The 16557-nt window shown below is 43.1% G+C and overlaps 1 protein-coding gene across 1 annotated transcript in view; it reads left to right on the top strand.

Annotated features, from left to right (window-relative positions):
* Positions 1-9516: 9516 nt before the first annotated feature.
* DOCK6 (dedicator of cytokinesis 6) overlaps positions 9517-16557 on the top strand; it is a 92574-nt gene continuing 85533 nt past the window's right edge. Inside the window, exon 1 of the mRNA XM_032210498.1 lies at positions 9517-10134. Within this exon, the coding sequence (XP_032066389.1) occupies positions 10091-10134 (44 nt within the window). The 5' untranslated portion in view covers positions 9517-10090. The remainder of the gene's footprint in view (positions 10135-16557) is intronic.

The raw sequence follows: 16557 nt of genomic DNA, 5'->3' as shown, positions 1-16557 counted from the left end.
TGTAAGGGAGAAGGGCGGTTTTAAATATGACAAATAAATAAATAAACATATTCATCAGGACTTGGGATATATGAAAAAAGGTTAGCGCTACCCTCCAGTTATTTTGATAAAGTTTTGTTAAGCATTTACACATTTCTTCAAAGGGTCTGGACCTGTGGTAACAGACATTTTTGTCAAAAGCTTCACAATGCAATCCTTGTGGTTCTTGTATATAACACATTAAAGTTGAATTTTACATCTGCTATATATAACAACAGAAATAATACACTGTAGTTGATCAGATCGCACAGACTAGGCCTTCTCTGGATCCCATCTGCCAGCCAATGTCGGTTGGTGACTCCCCGGGGAAGGGCCTTCTCTGTTGCAGCTCCAGCCCTCTGGAACGAGCTCCCCGTGGAGATCCAGACCCTTACTACCCTCCCGGCCTTCCACAAAGCCACTAAGTCCTGGCTGCTCTGGCAGGCCGGGGGGCTGTTGAAGTATCCAGCCCCACTTTAAGTTATGAATGTTGCTGTACTTTTAAATTGTTGTATTGTCTATTTATCCCCTCCCCCTGTTTATTGTAAGCCGCCCAGAGTCCTTCGGGAGTGGGCGGCATACAAGACCAATAAACTGAACTGAACTGAACTAAAGGAAAACGTATTTTTGTGGGCTGATATCTCTATAACTGTCCTTGAAATATTATATATACAATACTTTATTTGGATTTTTAAGCATTAGAGTACTTTATGTGGCAGATACAGAGAGTCTCATGGGCTTTGTAAGAGCTTGACAGTGATGTAATACTGTGCAAAGTCCCACTGTATTCACAGGTAATTAGAAATTATAGACAATTTAACATTCAATACACTTTGATATGGCCCAAGGGCTAATCAATAAAGTAAATTGATCTAAACTGAAACATTCAATAAACTATTCCAGAAGCAGGTTATCATTAGTTGCTTGTTCAGCTTTCTAGTTATCTCTGGGACACACAGGCAATTATCCAGTTTCTGATGAGATTCCATCTTTCAGAATGAACGCCAGTGGGACAACTATTTAGACCACTTTAGCTCTAGGGGTATGAGAAGTAAAGTTAGACAACTTTAATATCTTGACTCATTATTTTCGTGCAATTTAGGCATTATTAATCCTGACAGGATATAACATACATTCTGGTTTTTATTTATTTGCATATTTCTGTCATAACACTGGAGCTTCTCAGCTCCTTAGTTTTTTCTTAAACTGGTTACCACATCTTTCAAAATTTTGTATCCAGACCACAATACTTTGCATTCTGTTCAATGCATCCAGTGAAACTATTACTCCGGTCTCAAAAAGTTCTTACCTTTAGGAGAATTTCAGTCAAGAAGCATGTCCCTGTAGCCCCTGTACCGTCTATGCGCTTGGTTTGTGGGATATCATGAGTTACTAAACCCGAGATCTCCCTACGGCTGTGGTTTCTCTCTTTGCCTCACACCTGATGGTTTTGAAGCTTCTCACTCTCCATCTTTGCTCTTCACCTTAGTTTAGAAAGAGGGAGGAGGAAATACAAGGTCTCTTGAGAAAATGCTAGTTCTTTAACCCTTTATTTCCAGAGAGGAATGTAGACTTGAAATGTATCTGAAGGGCTTGTGTCTTCCTCTGGAAGTACTACTGTTAGCTCTGCCACCTTCTCTCTGCTCTGCTAAGCGGGAGGGAGCACAGCAATTTGTGGAAGAATTTCCTCCGGTCCTTCCGATGCGCCCTAAAAAGTTGGCTTTTCCAGCAAGCCAGCCTGGCCTGAACAAAACAAAATAAATTATTGATCATTGTTAATTTGAACTTTTTAAAAAAATGTTATTGTCAATTCTAATTGGGTTTGTTTGGGATATTCTATTTAATTTTTTTAAAAACTTTTGTATTATGTGTTGTTTTTTTTAGTGTTGTATGCCGCCCTGAGTCCTTGGGAGAAGGGCAGCATATAAATCCAATAAACCAAACCAAGTTCAGGAGGAAGTAGGAGGCAAAGTGGGGAGAGATTGGCACTGACAGAAACCAGATGTGGAAACTGAACTAATCCAGTTGCCCAAGGATGCCTGGCCTCAGAAAGAATGTGAAGCCTCTCTCTACATGGGGCTGGCCTTGAAGAGTGTTCAAAGACTTCAGCTTGTCCAGAATGCAGCCGCACGAGCGATTGTGGGTGCACCTCGGTACACCCACGTTACACCTATCCTCCGCGAGCTGCACTGGCTGCCCATTGGTCTCCGGTATTGGTCCCAGGTCCAATACCATGAAGGGCTTTATAAGTGACGACTAGCGCCTTGAAGCGTATCTGAAGACCAATAGGCAGCCAGTGCAGCTCGCGGAGGATAGGTGTTACGTGGGTGAACCGAGGTGCACCCACAATCGCTCGCGCGGCTGCATTCTGGACAAGCTGAAGTCTCCGAATGCTCTTCAAGGGCTGCCTCATGTAGAGCATGTTGCAGTAGTCCAATACTGAACAGTATTCTGTTCAGGCCAGACAAAAGCCAACTTTTAGGCAATAACATAGAATAATAGGGTTGGAAGGGACCTTGGATGCAACATTCCAAGTGTGGTTTCACTAGTGCAGTATAAAGCGGTTCTATCATAACTCATGATCTACATTCAGGATTCATGCTCTATATTCAATATACCATTGGATGCATTTTGATTATCAAGTTAATTTTTTTGAAATGGGAATAAAACATGGGAGTAAAATAATTAGCTATTAGAGATATAATTCCTCTCAATATCAGTTGCTTGTAAATTATAGCAGGAGAGAGAACGATCTGCCTTAGACATGCTTGCAGATTTCCCATGGGCACCTGTCTGGCCACTGAAAGAAGCAGGATGCTGGATGAATAACCTCTGGTTTGATTTGATAAGGCTCTTCATAGAGTCTGACAATCTTCCCCACATCTACTTCCCTGCCAAACTGTAATCACAAATCCCTCAGGCACAAATATGAGATTTGCCAAATCTGATATTCAAGTTATTAACTGCTGTGTAAAAGGAAGACATTTGCTCAGCTGAATGATTTTTCCACCAAGCCCATAAAAAGGTCCAAAAACCACTTTTATGGCTCAGAAGGAAAATTGCTTTTGTGCTGCTTTCTATAATTTATCTTCTAGCTAAAGCAGGTGGGTAGAGTATTAAAGGGGCTTGAATATTAACAAGGAAGGGATACAGTATTTCCTCCATTGTTCTCTAGTACTACCACTGTTTTTAGCCTGCAAATTTAGATAGAAGGGAATAATAAACAATAGTGACCTCAGTGGCAATTTATTTTGTGAATTTGTAGCAGGGAATCAGCATTCCTCCCACTTGCAGTATTAGAGAGAAAATTAATTGAGTGCTATTATCTAACAGCACCTTTTCACAATGTAATTTTAAAAAAACAAATGAATAATCTAGGAGGTCTACTGCATTGTACTCTTCCTAATCCCATGATAAAGAGCTTGTTTGGCAGAGGGAGCAAGCCTCTTCCCATTTAGCATTTGATGTCATATACCTTTTACGATCTTCACTTCCAATCATATCTTCCGTACAAAAAATTTGAAAAAGATGGTGAAATCTTAATTCCAAAAAGAATTTCATCATTCTGAAATTTGGTCATCAAAAACATTCTCCATGCCAATTACTTTAATATTTCTTCTTCCCAGGGCAGAGTCAAAATAAAAAGTCCTGTATTGTAAGCACTGCTCTTGTTTCTGTAAAAAACACAAAATTATTAATTAACATCTTGGGGGGAAAAAATAGCACAGAAGGATGTAGAATTAAAAAATGTCCAGGTATCACCAGAAACCCAATTTTGACCTCTAGGACTAGAAGTATTGCAGAGATGTGCGAAGGAAACAGCAAGTCATTCATTAATATGATGAAGCTAAAACTCAAAAGAATTATATTTTACCTCCATATTTCCCTTTATTTGTTGCAAACCGTCATTCTAGAGTTCCTTATAGAGCAAACGTTGCCTAATTACATTTCCGCTTTCCTGAAATACTTTGGATAATCACTGTACAGCTTACATGGCCCAGCCTAAGGGAAAGGCTTGCTCGAGTTGTGTTAAAAACAGTTTTATTTATTTATTTTTCTATATAAAATTTAGAGGCCCCTCATCTCACTCATAGAGCAACTCTGTGATATATAAATAAATAAAAATAGTTTATGCTACTACTGGTAGCAAACTTATATTTTTGCCTATTCATCCTTACGTAAGCAAAATACCATCAATTCCACAAGCAAAAGGAGAGGTCGGTAGATTTTGATATGCTACTAATGGGCAAGAAAAACTTAGGTGAGGAAGTGGAAACAAGTTGGAGCATTAGCGGAAAGTGACCATTTAATAAATACTAGGGGAAAATAAGCTAAAAGTTCTAAAAAGTTGATGTTATAAAATGCAGAACAATGATAAAAAAAAAGGAATCTAAAGCAGTAGAAATGGAAGACATTGAAGAGAAGTTGCAATTTCCTAAGAATGCAATATTAAAAGCACAATTGCAAACACTTCTAATTTAGAGAGAAATATGGAGGACAGCCAAGGAAGCCAATGGAGCTATGTAAACAATCTGAAAACAAAAAAAAGGATATGCAGGAAATGGAAACTGGACCAAGTCACAAAGGGAAGGTCAGAAGACACACGAGATAATCTGGAGCTAAGGGCAGGAAAAAAAAAGCAAGAAGCAGCTGAAGTTAGCAAAGGTACTTCAAATAAAATAGATATGCTCACAATAAAAAAAATGTATTTATTTATTTCTCAGAATTATAACTCATTGCTGGAAGGGAGGGAAAAAGGAAAGGGAAAGGAGGGGGTGGTGGAAGGGAGAGAAAGAGAAGGAGAGAGGGTGTGAAGAGGAACAGTAGGAGTAGGGGAGAGGTAAGGGAAGAAGGAAGTGGAAGGAGAGGAGGAAGGAGGAAAGTAGAGAAGGGAGGGAGAGAGAAAAGAAAGGGAAAACAAGGTGGTGTTGCAACAGGAGGAAGGGATGGTAAACAAAGCAACCCAAACTGTATATGTATATTATAACCTATAAAATGGAATAACAAATGTATAAGAATGATAAATGTAAAGAAGAAAAATAATTATGTGAATGTATACTTAAAATGGTATGTAAGAGAATAAAATTAAATTAAATTTAAAAAAAAAGAATTATAACTCACTGCAATTACAGGTCTCTCAATGGCACACAATACAAAATTGAAGGAAGACAGATCAATGTATAGAGGTAATCCTTGAGTTACGGCCACAATTGAACTTTTGCCTCAATTGTCTGAAATGGCAGCTTGAATAATTCTGCAGATCATTTACTTTCTAAGCAGATCTTTCCTAATCTTCTCTTCCTTGCTAACAAGAATTTGAACCAGAAATCTTTTGTCAACTTCTACCCCTCCTCCATGTTATGCAATCTATTGGCAATAGTAAGTCCAGCCACTCAGCGGAGTGTTGCACAGGTGCCGTACGCACCATGCACAGGCACTGTATGCGCCATGCACGTGTGCAGAAGCGCCAAAGGCTTAAAGGACAGATAAGGAGCTCGGGCAGGCGGGTGGGCTCTCCGGAGCACCGTACTGGAATGGCACCCAGTGCTCCGGGCAGGCTTTGGTACGCCCCTACTGGGGCATACCGCCTGCAACCCACAACTGGAAAGATCCCAAACAATGGAAATGTGCCTTTAAAGCACCAACTTCTCAAATGTTGACGACACCTCCATTTTTTATGTGCAATTCTTCTGCTTCACTTTTGTAATTTTATAGGCTATTTATTACTATACCATCTTGCACTTGTTTTCTTGGGATTGGTTTGTTAGCTTTTTTTAAAATCACAACAAAGATATTAAAAGTAGAAGGCATGTTTCACTGGACTATCGAGCAGTGGAACTTACAGTGTGTGGAAAGAAAAATCTGGCCTGGTTCCAGCCGCCTGGAGTCCTTCGGGATTGGGCGGCCTATAAATCTAATAAATTAAATTAAATTAAATTAAATTCCAAACTGGGAGAAAGAGGCTGGGAATAAAATGGAGGCCGGCTGAAAGGGAAGAAGGTCTCTGATCATTTGGAGGCAAGAAACATCAGTGACGACAGCATATTTCTGGGGTTGTTGACCAAAATGGGGTTGGGATAGATTCGGCTTTTATACGTTCTTTGGGGCTTTGAGAGTGAGATGCCTGTTCCTGTGTAACAATGTCATATTTTAATGCCTGTTTGCCAGATTTCTATAGGGTCATGTAGGGGTCATGGCTGACTCTACAGGCAAAGTGGAAAATACAAATCCTGGGTGTTTTTCTGAGCTAACTTTGTCAGTTCTGGCTTGTCTAATTGTGCTGCTTATTTGGAGTCTATTGTTTGTGAATAAATTGCCCCACTGTTTCTGAATGGATACAAAAATCTCTGAAGGGACATAATAATAGTAGAACGTGTAGAATTACTGGGACATAATAACAACTTGCTATTTTGCTTCTGTAAGAATCGCTTTGATCCTGTAAGAATAAGAATTGCCTCTGCCATTTGCTTCTTCCAGGGATCTAATTCCGGCTATCTTGTTTCTGTATAAAACAATGCCTGGTGCAGGGTGTGGCATGGCCTGGCAGGGTTCCATCGGGCAAGTACCTGCGTTGCTAAACCCCCAGCCCTCCGCATCTTAAGCGGGCTGTGTGGGGACTCCTGGAAGGGGAGGAGCGGGCTGGACGTAGCCAGCCAGGAGTGGGATTTGTGGATTCTACAAACTGCACAGAATCTTAGCTAATGATGCAGCACGGGGTACACAAGTGAACCCCCCAATACTTAATCAGGCTAAAAGGGCAGATCTTAATTTTGCTGTAACATTTCAGGTTCTCCCCAAAACCCCAGCGAACCCCCAGCAGCAGCCGACTCCTGAAATGAGTGGTTTTGATACGAGGTTTCTCTTTCTTTTCCAGCGATTCTGTTTAAAATCCTTTCCCATGGCAAAAAGCCAGAGATTTGGTAGCACATTACTCAAGGTAGAAATCTTACTGCCTTCTTTATCAGCAAACCTGTTCTGATCAGAGCATTTCTTTCCTCTTCCAGAGATCACCTTAAACATCCAGCCTACCCACAATTAAAAAAACCCAATTATGTGTGAAAATTCAAAAATATTCTGGTAACATCCTTTTTTTTTAACAAATTGCAAAAATAACATTTAACTGGAACTTTTAATTTTTCTCACATGTAGCCTGCATTTACACAATCACTTTGCCTACCTTCCCTCCCTCCTAGGCAACCTCAACCCAATTTAAATCTTACATCGGTCTAGCTTAGGCGTGTTCAACCTTTTGGCTTGGTTGAACCGCACTGCAGAGGTGGGGTGCTCCCGGATCGGCCTGGATCAGCCGAACCGGTAGTGATGGCAACGGGATGCTCCGCCCACCTGCCCGGACGCTTCTGTGCTGAACCGGTAGTAAAAAAAATGGAATGTTCATTGAGTGAACGGGCCACATATAAAATAAATATATATAACATTATAGTATGCTGTGAGGTCATAACTGCAAGCAGTTGCCAAGGATATAGATTGCCATTACATAACCGCAGGGATGGTATGATAGCCACAACCATGAAGGTGCAGAATAAGTACCCTTGTACCCCAGAGATGGGTTGCTGCTGGTTTGGCCAGGATCGGGCGAACTGGTAGTAGTGGCAGCAGGAGGCTTTTCCCAGCCGCCCGGAAGCTTCTGCGCATGCATCGAAGTACTGGCTGGCTGGGGAATTCTGGGAGTTGAAGTCCGGACATCTTCAAGTTGCCAAGGTTGAGAAACACTGAGTTAGTGTCTCCCTCCCTACCCCATCTGTATTTCTTTCCAATTGTCCCTTTGCTTGTTCAAGTAACCCTTCGGCTGCACAAATCCAGACCAGGCCTAGATGGCAGTAGAATTAGTTTTGTTTATTTTTTTCTTTTCTGCCATCGAGGCCCTTTCAGGACAACTTCAAGACAACTTTTCCTGTGGCTGTTGGTTTTTTTCTCTCCATCAGCATTTAGTGTAGTGTTGGACTTCAACTTCCCAACTTCCCAACTTCCCCAGTCCATACATCTTGACTTCACTGAGGTTGAGAAAAAAGTTGATTGGAGAGGAGTCACTGAAGGCAGGATCATATGCGAACGTACAAAGTTCCACATACCAGGCTCCTTCATCTCACTTCTTCTAGCAAATTGTTAGACTCTCACCTTTTATCTAAAGCTGAGATCTATTGACCTTTTCCACTGATACTAATCAGAATCAACTGTATACCTTTTTTTAATTTTTTTTTCAGTGATAATTTTTTTTATTTCAAACACATAAGCACATCAACAAAAACAAACACATAACTTAAAAACAACATAGGAACAATAAGTTCCATCGTATATCATACTGCAGTTCCGTATCGGTTTCTTTGCAGTTAGTGTTTTTCCTTGTATACGTTTCTATCTTGCATTCATAATCTCCTTGTTCGTTATCCACTTTTATGTACAATTCTATATTTATTTATACTTAGCTATTTATAACCAAATATTGTTTACCTATATTGTGCTTTATATCCTTACTGTCATTTATTCTCTTACATACAATTATAAGTATACATTCACATAGTTATTCTTTCTCTTTGCCATTCTTATATTATTATTATTCCATTTGGAAGGTTATAAGGTATAGTTTGAAATGCTTTGTTTACCATCCTTCGCACCTGCTAAGACACCACCTTGTTTTCTCTTTCTTTTCTTTTCTCCCTTCCTTCTCTACTTCCTTCCTTCCTTGTCTCCATCCCCTTCTTCCTTCCCTTACCTCTTCCCTACTCCTACCCTTTTTCTTCTCCTTCCTACCTTCTCTCCTTCTCTTTCTTTCTCTTCCTCCCTCCCCTTCTTCTTTTTCTCTCCCCTCTACCCACCTTCCCTTACCTCATTCTTCTTCCTGTATACATTTTAACAGGCTTTGATTTAATAGCAGCCCTACGCAGAATGCTCCACTTTCCAAGCCATGAGCTCCCAAATGAATACAAATAAGATTGTTGTCTATATCTATCTATCTATCTATCTATCTATCTATCTATCTATCTATCTATCTATCTATCTATCTATCTATCTATCTATCATATTTCTCTCTCCTATCTATCTATCTATCTATCTATCTATCATCTATCTATCAATCATCTATCTATCTAACTATCTATCTATCTATCTATCTATCATATTTCTCTCTCCTATCTATCTATCTATCTATCTATCAATCATCTATCTATCTATCTAACTATCTATCTATGTATCTATCTATCTATCTATCTATCTATCTATCTATCTATCTATCATATTTCTCTCTTCTATCTATCTATCTATCTATCTATCTATCTATCTATCTATCTATCTATCTATCTATCTATCTATCTATCTATCATCTATCTATCTATATGGAGTTGAAGATCTTTTATAAAACCCACCAACTATTTTCCTTGTTTTAAACGATGCCAATTCGCCTTTCAGCAGAAAATAGCCTTAGGCGTTCCCTGGCAGGAAGAAATGTCGTTTCCGATGTAGTTTTTGGCATCTACTCAGGACTTAATTCCTCGTGGGAGAAACTATCCGGCCAGGAGTTTGTTCGTTGGCATATTCCTAGGCAGAGAAGTGGGTCCGTGTGCCCGGAGGGGGAGTTCAGAAACGGAGAGACAGCCTCTGCCCATGTGCAGAGGGATCCTCCTTCCTCCTTATTTAAGACGCGTTTGAAGTCGAATCTTTTCTCTAAAGCGGAGACTTATTGATACTCATCGGAACCAACTGTATACATTTTAACAGGCTCCGGAGGGAGATTCTCCTGCAGGCGCAGCTTCCGATTGCTTTTTCCCATCCCCGCCGAGCAGCCACCAATCCGGGAAACGCGCCTGGGAACCGGAGAGGCGAGGCGAGGGCGGGCGTGAAAGAAGAGACCGCGGCCGTAGCAGCGCGGAGACGGCAGGGAGCGCTTTCCGCCTTCCTGCTGCTGCTGCTGGCCCCGAGGGCTCCGCCTGGGCGCCGCCCCGTTGCTGGCTCGCTCGCCGCCTTCGGCTCGTCCGCCCGGGCGTTGGGTCCCTCCGAGTTCCGCCCTTCCGCGCGCCGGGAACTCCCGGGCCAGAGATCGGCGGCGTGGGAAGAGGGCATGGCGGCTCCGGAGCGAAGGGCCTTCGCGCATCGCATTAACCGGTGAGCGAAGGGACGGATGCAGGCGTGCGAGCAAGGGCAGCCCTCTCGAGGGGGGCGGGCGGAGGAGGGGAGGGGAGGCACGGTGGCAAGAAGAAGCGTTTTCCCGGGCAGCTGTAAGACCCTCGGCCCCCGAGGAGCAATCTCCCCCCCGCTGCCCCCAATCCTTCCCCCGGTCTCCTGCTTCTCCTGCTGCCTAGTTGAGCTCCCTTTGCAGCTCCCAAGGGCATCTTGCAAGAAGTCCTAGCAAAGTCCATCTCCTGCGTGGACTTTTCTCACCTGCAACCTGGAAGAAAAAGGATCCAGACTCAGGGTTTCTCAACCTTGGTGGACTTGAAGTCCTGTGGACTTCAACTCCCAGAATTCCCCCAGCCAGCTCTGCTGGCTGGGGGATTCTGGGAGTTGAAGTCCACAGGACTTCAAGTCCACCAAGGTTGAGAAACACTGATCCAGAGGAAGGGAAGACCCCCCACCCTTCCCCAATGACCTGAACCCAATGTTTAGGCATCATGTTGACCCCCAAATACGGCCCAGCCCCATTTAGAACGGAGCGCATGGTGTGTTGTATTTTTAAACCTATCTTTTTCCTTCCCTATATTTTATTTTATTTTATTTATTCTTCTACTGTAAGCCGCCCGGGATTGGGCGGCATATAAATGTTATTAAACTTGCAAACAGATTATCGGTTATTCAGATGCTTGTTCAAATGTGGACTTCCGCCGTCGTAGAATTGATTTCCCCCCTTTTCTTTTTCCCCGTATTCAGCGCATCGTTTAATAACGGCTCCTGGGTTCCTTGCTAAGGCCAGGGAAAGAGGAAACACTTCCTTGGCTTCTTTGATTGAGCCTGGATAGGACCTTGGCCACTTGAAGATGTCTGGACTTCAACTCCCAGAATTCCCCAGCCAGCGAATGCTTCTGGGAGTTGAAGTCCAGACATCTTCAAGTGGCCAAGGTGGAGAAACACTGGGCTAAATCGTTGCCCCCACCCTTTGAGACAGTATCGGAGACGGTGCCCAACATTTAATGGCTGTTCTAGGTAACACTATGGTAGTTCTCTCGTTGGCATCTAAATTGGCCCATCTGTAACTTGGTTTATTTTTTTAATTATTCTTGCATTGTTATCTATAGAATCAACAGGCAGATTTTTTTTTAAGGGAATTGTAGTCCATAATGAAGGGTGGAGGAAAATGGAATTGAAAATAGAAGAAAACTGTACTATATTGTCAGTGATGTGCATTGTAAGATCCATTTTCAGAGAATGGCTCTTCAGTCCTTTTCTGTGTAGTACCAGGATAGGCGTAAAGAAGGGGGCACCTAACCAGCCTTTACAAATTGTGTGCTGCATGAAGAGGAGGAGGAGGAGAACTTCGAATGTGTCCCTCCTGATCTTGGCCTTCACAGAGAAATCCCTTAGATCAGTGTTTCTCAACCTTGGCAACTTGAAGATGTCTGGACTTCAATTCCCAGAATTCCCCAGCCAGCGAATGCTGGCTGGGGAATTCTGGGAATTGAAGTCCAGACATCTTCAAGTTGCCAAGGTTGAGAAACACTGCCTTAGGTCCAGTTGAATGTGTTTTCCCGCAGGGAGGGTGTGAAGCCGTGAAGGAGCAGACTGCATGCCCCCTTTGAAATTTCAGTAGTACTGTGCACCAATTTCCGACCCTTTATTTTGGTGACGTAAAGTGAGATGTGGATGAATTGGAATAAACTTCTCTGACGTGGATTTTATTTATTTGTTATATTTCCATTCCCGCTTCCACTCAGGAGTTCAAGGCAGTGCACATAATGCTCTGTCATCCTGATTTTTCCCCAACAGCCATCTCTGTGGGTAGATGGAGCTGAGAATGATTGAGCTATAACCTCAATCACCCATTGTTTTGAAGAGAGTTTTTACTCTGTGCTTCAGAGAGCAGGGCTAATATCTTCCTTGCAAGCAGTTTTCATGAAAGTGACAATTTAGAAAGTACTACTGTGCAATTAATTAATTAATTAAGACAATTAATTTGTATTACTGTACAAATTAAGGGTAAACCTACTTCTGGAGTAGTCAATAATAAGGAACTAGTAATGCATGTTATATCTTTGCAAGTCTCTAGATTTTTTGTAGATTTTAATAGCATTTATAGGCCGCCCTTTTCCCTGAGGGGACTCAGGGCGGCTTACAATAACAAGGAAGGGGAGTGAAGACAAAACATAAAAAGAAATGTGCAATAACTGAAAAATACTAAAAACACAACATTCTCTCAGCATTCGGGAGGGGCGGAAGAGTTTATCCCCAGGCCTGACGGGCTAGCCAGATCTTGAGGGCTGTACGGAAGGCCTGGACTGTGGTCAGGGTACGAATCTCCACGGGGAGATTGTTCCATAGCGTCGGAGCAGCAACTGAGAAGGCTCTCCTCCGGGTAGTCGCCAGTCGGCACTGACTGGCGGATGGAATACGGAGGAGGCCCGCTCTATGCGATCTGATGGGACGCAGGGAGGTTATTGGCAGAAGGCGGTCTCTCAGATAGTCAGATCCACTACCATGGAGCGCTTTATGGGTGGTAAGTAAGACCTTGAATTGCACCCGGAGATCCACAGGCAGCCAGCGCAGCTCGCGGAGGATAGGTGTTATGTGGGCGAACCGAGGTGCGCCCACAATCACTCGCGCGGCCGCGTTCTGTACTAGCTGAAGTCTCCGGGTGCTCTTCAAGGGCAGCCCCATGTAGAGCACGTTGCAGTATTCCAGCTTAGAGATCACAAGGGCTCGAGTGACTGTCGTGAGAGCCTCCCGATTCAGGTAGGGCCGCAACTGGCGCACCAGGCGAACCTGGGCAAATGCCCCCCTGGTCACAGCCGATAGATGGTGATCAAAACTCAGCTGTGGATCCAGGAGGACTCCCAAGTTGCGGACCCTGTCTGAGGGGTATAAATTTTGTCCCCCCAGCCTGATTGATGGTACGGTGGTCAAATTATTGGGAGGAAAACACAACAGCCACTCGGTCTTGTCTGGGTTGAGCACCAGTTTGTTTGCTCTCATCCAGTCTTTAACAGCTTCCAGACCCTGTTCCATCACGTCCACCGCTTCATTGAGTTGGCACGGGGCGGACAGATACAGTTGAGTATCGTCCGCATATTGGTGATACTTTATCCCGTGCCTCCGAATGATCTCGCCCAGCGGTTTCATGTATATGTTAAATAGGAGGGGGGACAAGACCGACCCCTGTGGCACCCCACATGTTAGGGGCCTCGGGGACGATCTCTGCCCACCCACCAACACCGACTGCGACCTGTCCGAGAGGTAGGAGGAGAACCACTGCAAAACAGTGCCGCCCACTCCCACCTCCCGCAGTCGTCGCAGAAGGATACCATGGTCGATGGTATCGAAAGCCGCTGAGAGGTCAAGGAGAACCAGGATGGACGCAAAGCCTCCATCCCTAGCTCTCCAGAGATCATCGGTCAATGCGACCAAAGCAGTTTCTGTGCTGTAACCTGGTCGGAAGCCGGACTGGAAGGGGTCAAGATAGTTTGCTTCCTCCAAGGTACGCTGAAGCTGGAGGGCCACCACTTTCTCAACAACCTTCCCCACATAGGGAAGGTTGGAGACTGGACGGTAGTTATTAAGAATAGCTGGATCCAGAGACGGTTTCTTCAGAAGGGGTCTCACCACCGCTGCCTTAAGCTCGGTGGGAAAATGCCCCTCCCGAAGAGATGCCACAGCAACCGCTTGGATCCAGCCTCGTGTCACCTCACTGCTGTTGGCAACCAGCCAGGAGGGACACGGGTCCAGTACACAAGTGGAGGTACTCACAGCTCGCATAGCCTTGTCCACATCCCCAGAGGCAACTTCCTGAAGCTCAACCCAGAGATGGTTTGCCAAGTCTTTCCCCTGTGTCTCAGCTGGCTCTGCAAGAGTGGAGTCCAGGTCCGCTCGAAACCGGGCAACTTTGTCCGCCAAGAACTGAACATACTCCTCAGCCTTACCCTGTAAGGGGTCCCCCGTCTCCCTCCTATAGGGAGGATTCTCTAATGGTGTATTTATGATTTGTAAAGAAAGAAAACATGAGTTTTTCTTGTGGCTAGGAAGGAACTTAAGCAGTTATGCTAGTTTTTCTTTCTCTTTTGCTTTTTGTTTCATTCTTTTGCTTTCTTTTGAACGATCAGTGCAAAGTTCAGGCAATTGTTTTTGGAATGAAACATTAAAGTTAATTATTGCTGTTATCTGAATAGCTCTCATTTTGATATTTTCCTTTTGTGGATTATTTTTACTCTTCTTTCACAGTTCATTTACAGTTCTAAACAATTAATTATTATTAGCAGGCAGGTACATATGTTCATTCTTCCCCTTGGAAGGCAAAAGAGAGAGAAAGAAAGTGCATATGAATGAAACTCTTGTCATCCTCAACTTTATTTGGAAATGCAGGTGCTTATAAATTTACTTCAACTGCGACCTTAAGTACAGTATTGGAAACCATGCTTAATGTTGGAGAGGTCTCTGAATCTAATGTGAAAATAATTATTTTGGCTTTGTGGTAAGCTGTGAATAAAAAAAAATCTCCAGTCCTTCAGCTAAAAATGTTAGGTTTCAGAAAAATGGTATTTTGAGCTCTTTAGAAAAAATTGTAGGATATAGAGGTAAGTAATGATTTTAAGAAGAGTTTAATATCTGATGTTCTCAGTAAAATAAAAATTAAAAATAAAGGTTTCCCTGTCTGTCGTGTTTGAGTCGAGGTCATGGTGCTTATCTTGTCCACTAGAAAAAGGATTTCTAGTTAAAATGTTCAGCAATAGGAAAATGGATTAAGGGTGAAGGTTGTGGGTTCAAGAGTTGCAAGGCTGATGGTAGCATATACACTAGAAAGTTACAAGGAGGGGATTGTCCACTATTAGCATTTGTGGATGATCTTTGTTTCATTTCAAAGGAAGGTACCACAATAAAAAGGATTCCTAGGTATTTGAAGGAAATTGTGAGTGGGGGTCTTCAAATACAGGTTTCTGAGGAATATTAAGGTTATTTGATTTTTGCCTCTTCCAGTCATGAAGGGAGAAGTGTTAAAATATTCATGACTGGGAGAGACATGGGAACAAGTTAAACCAATGAATAGGCATAGCAACTACTGTCTTTTTCGTACTATAAGATGCACTGGAGTATAAGACGCACCAAGATTTTGAAGAGGTAAATTTTAAAAAAAGTTTTTAACCCCCCCTAGCTCCCAGGAGCACTCTGCAGGCCTCCCAAACCCTCGTGCACGTCCCATTTTTGTCGTTATTATTATTATTTCTACATCTGTTGTTAAGCTCCCTCTTCTAATGCAAGGCTTCTGCAGAACATTGGAGAGGACCATGGAGTATGCATATCAGTCTTTCTTTCCCTGTCCTTTTCCAGATTTAAATTTTGTCTCCTGCTGGCTGTTATTGTTCAGTTCAGTTCAACTTTCTAGTAAAACCTTGTGTGTCTAGACATCATTTGATCTACAATGCTGCCACTGCCAACTTGGGAAAGTACTAAGTCGACCGAACAATGCCAGTTGGCGACTACCCGAGGGAGGTCTTTCTCTGTAGCTGCTCCGGCCCTGTGGAACGATCTTCCCGCAGAGATCCGGACCCTTCCCACTCTCCCGGCCTTCCATAAAGCCATTAAAACCTGGCTATTCCGGCAGGCCTGGGACCCCAAAATATGGTCCGGCCCCACTTAGAATGGAGTGCATGTTGTGTTTTTTTAAATCTATCTTTTCTTTCCTCTTCTTCTTTTTTGATTTACTGTATTGTTAGCCGCACGGAGTCCCACGGGATTGGGTGGCATACAAATGTTATTAAAACTTAAACTTAAAAACTTATGTTTCTATGCTGGCAGATACCCTGTCATATAGAAAGCATTTCATTTTTCGTGTGACAGTTCCCAATGTTTTGATATTACTCTGCTATACCCACACATGTACACACATATTTATACAGTGTACAGCAGGAGTTATATGTGCTGTGCGGATTTAAGATAAGCAACTTCCTTAGCTAAAGGAAAGGATGAAGTAGCTTCCTGGATCAGGTCCAAAGAATCCCAAGTTTTGTCTGTTTCCTCCCAGGCTATAAAGCTACCCTTAATTGCACGTTGTTGACAGCCACAGGGTTCCTCTGCCTCTTTCTCCAAATGCCTTTGATCTTGTAAGTGAATTCAGTCTGCAGCTATCTGTTCTGCTAAGGAGTCCAGATGGAAACAAATATATGCAAGAAGATCTTTGTTCATTTCTCTGCCCTTTCTCATTCTATTCAGAAATATGTATTTCTCAATGAACTCCTAATTTTAAGCTAGGGATATCAAACTTGTTCTAAGCTGAAGGCTTGGGCCGAGGTGGCGCAGTGGTTAGAGTGCAGCACTGCAGGCCACTTCAGCTGACTGCAGTTCTGCAGTTCGGCTGTTCAAATCTCACCGGCTCACGGTTGACTCAGC

Source organism: Thamnophis elegans, chromosome 2 (genome assembly GCF_009769535.1).
Source record: "Thamnophis elegans isolate rThaEle1 chromosome 2, rThaEle1.pri, whole genome shotgun sequence".
NCBI classification, from domain to species: Eukaryota; Metazoa; Chordata; class Lepidosauria; order Squamata; family Colubridae; genus Thamnophis; species Thamnophis elegans.
This window is presented reverse-complemented; position numbering and strand designations above follow the sequence as displayed.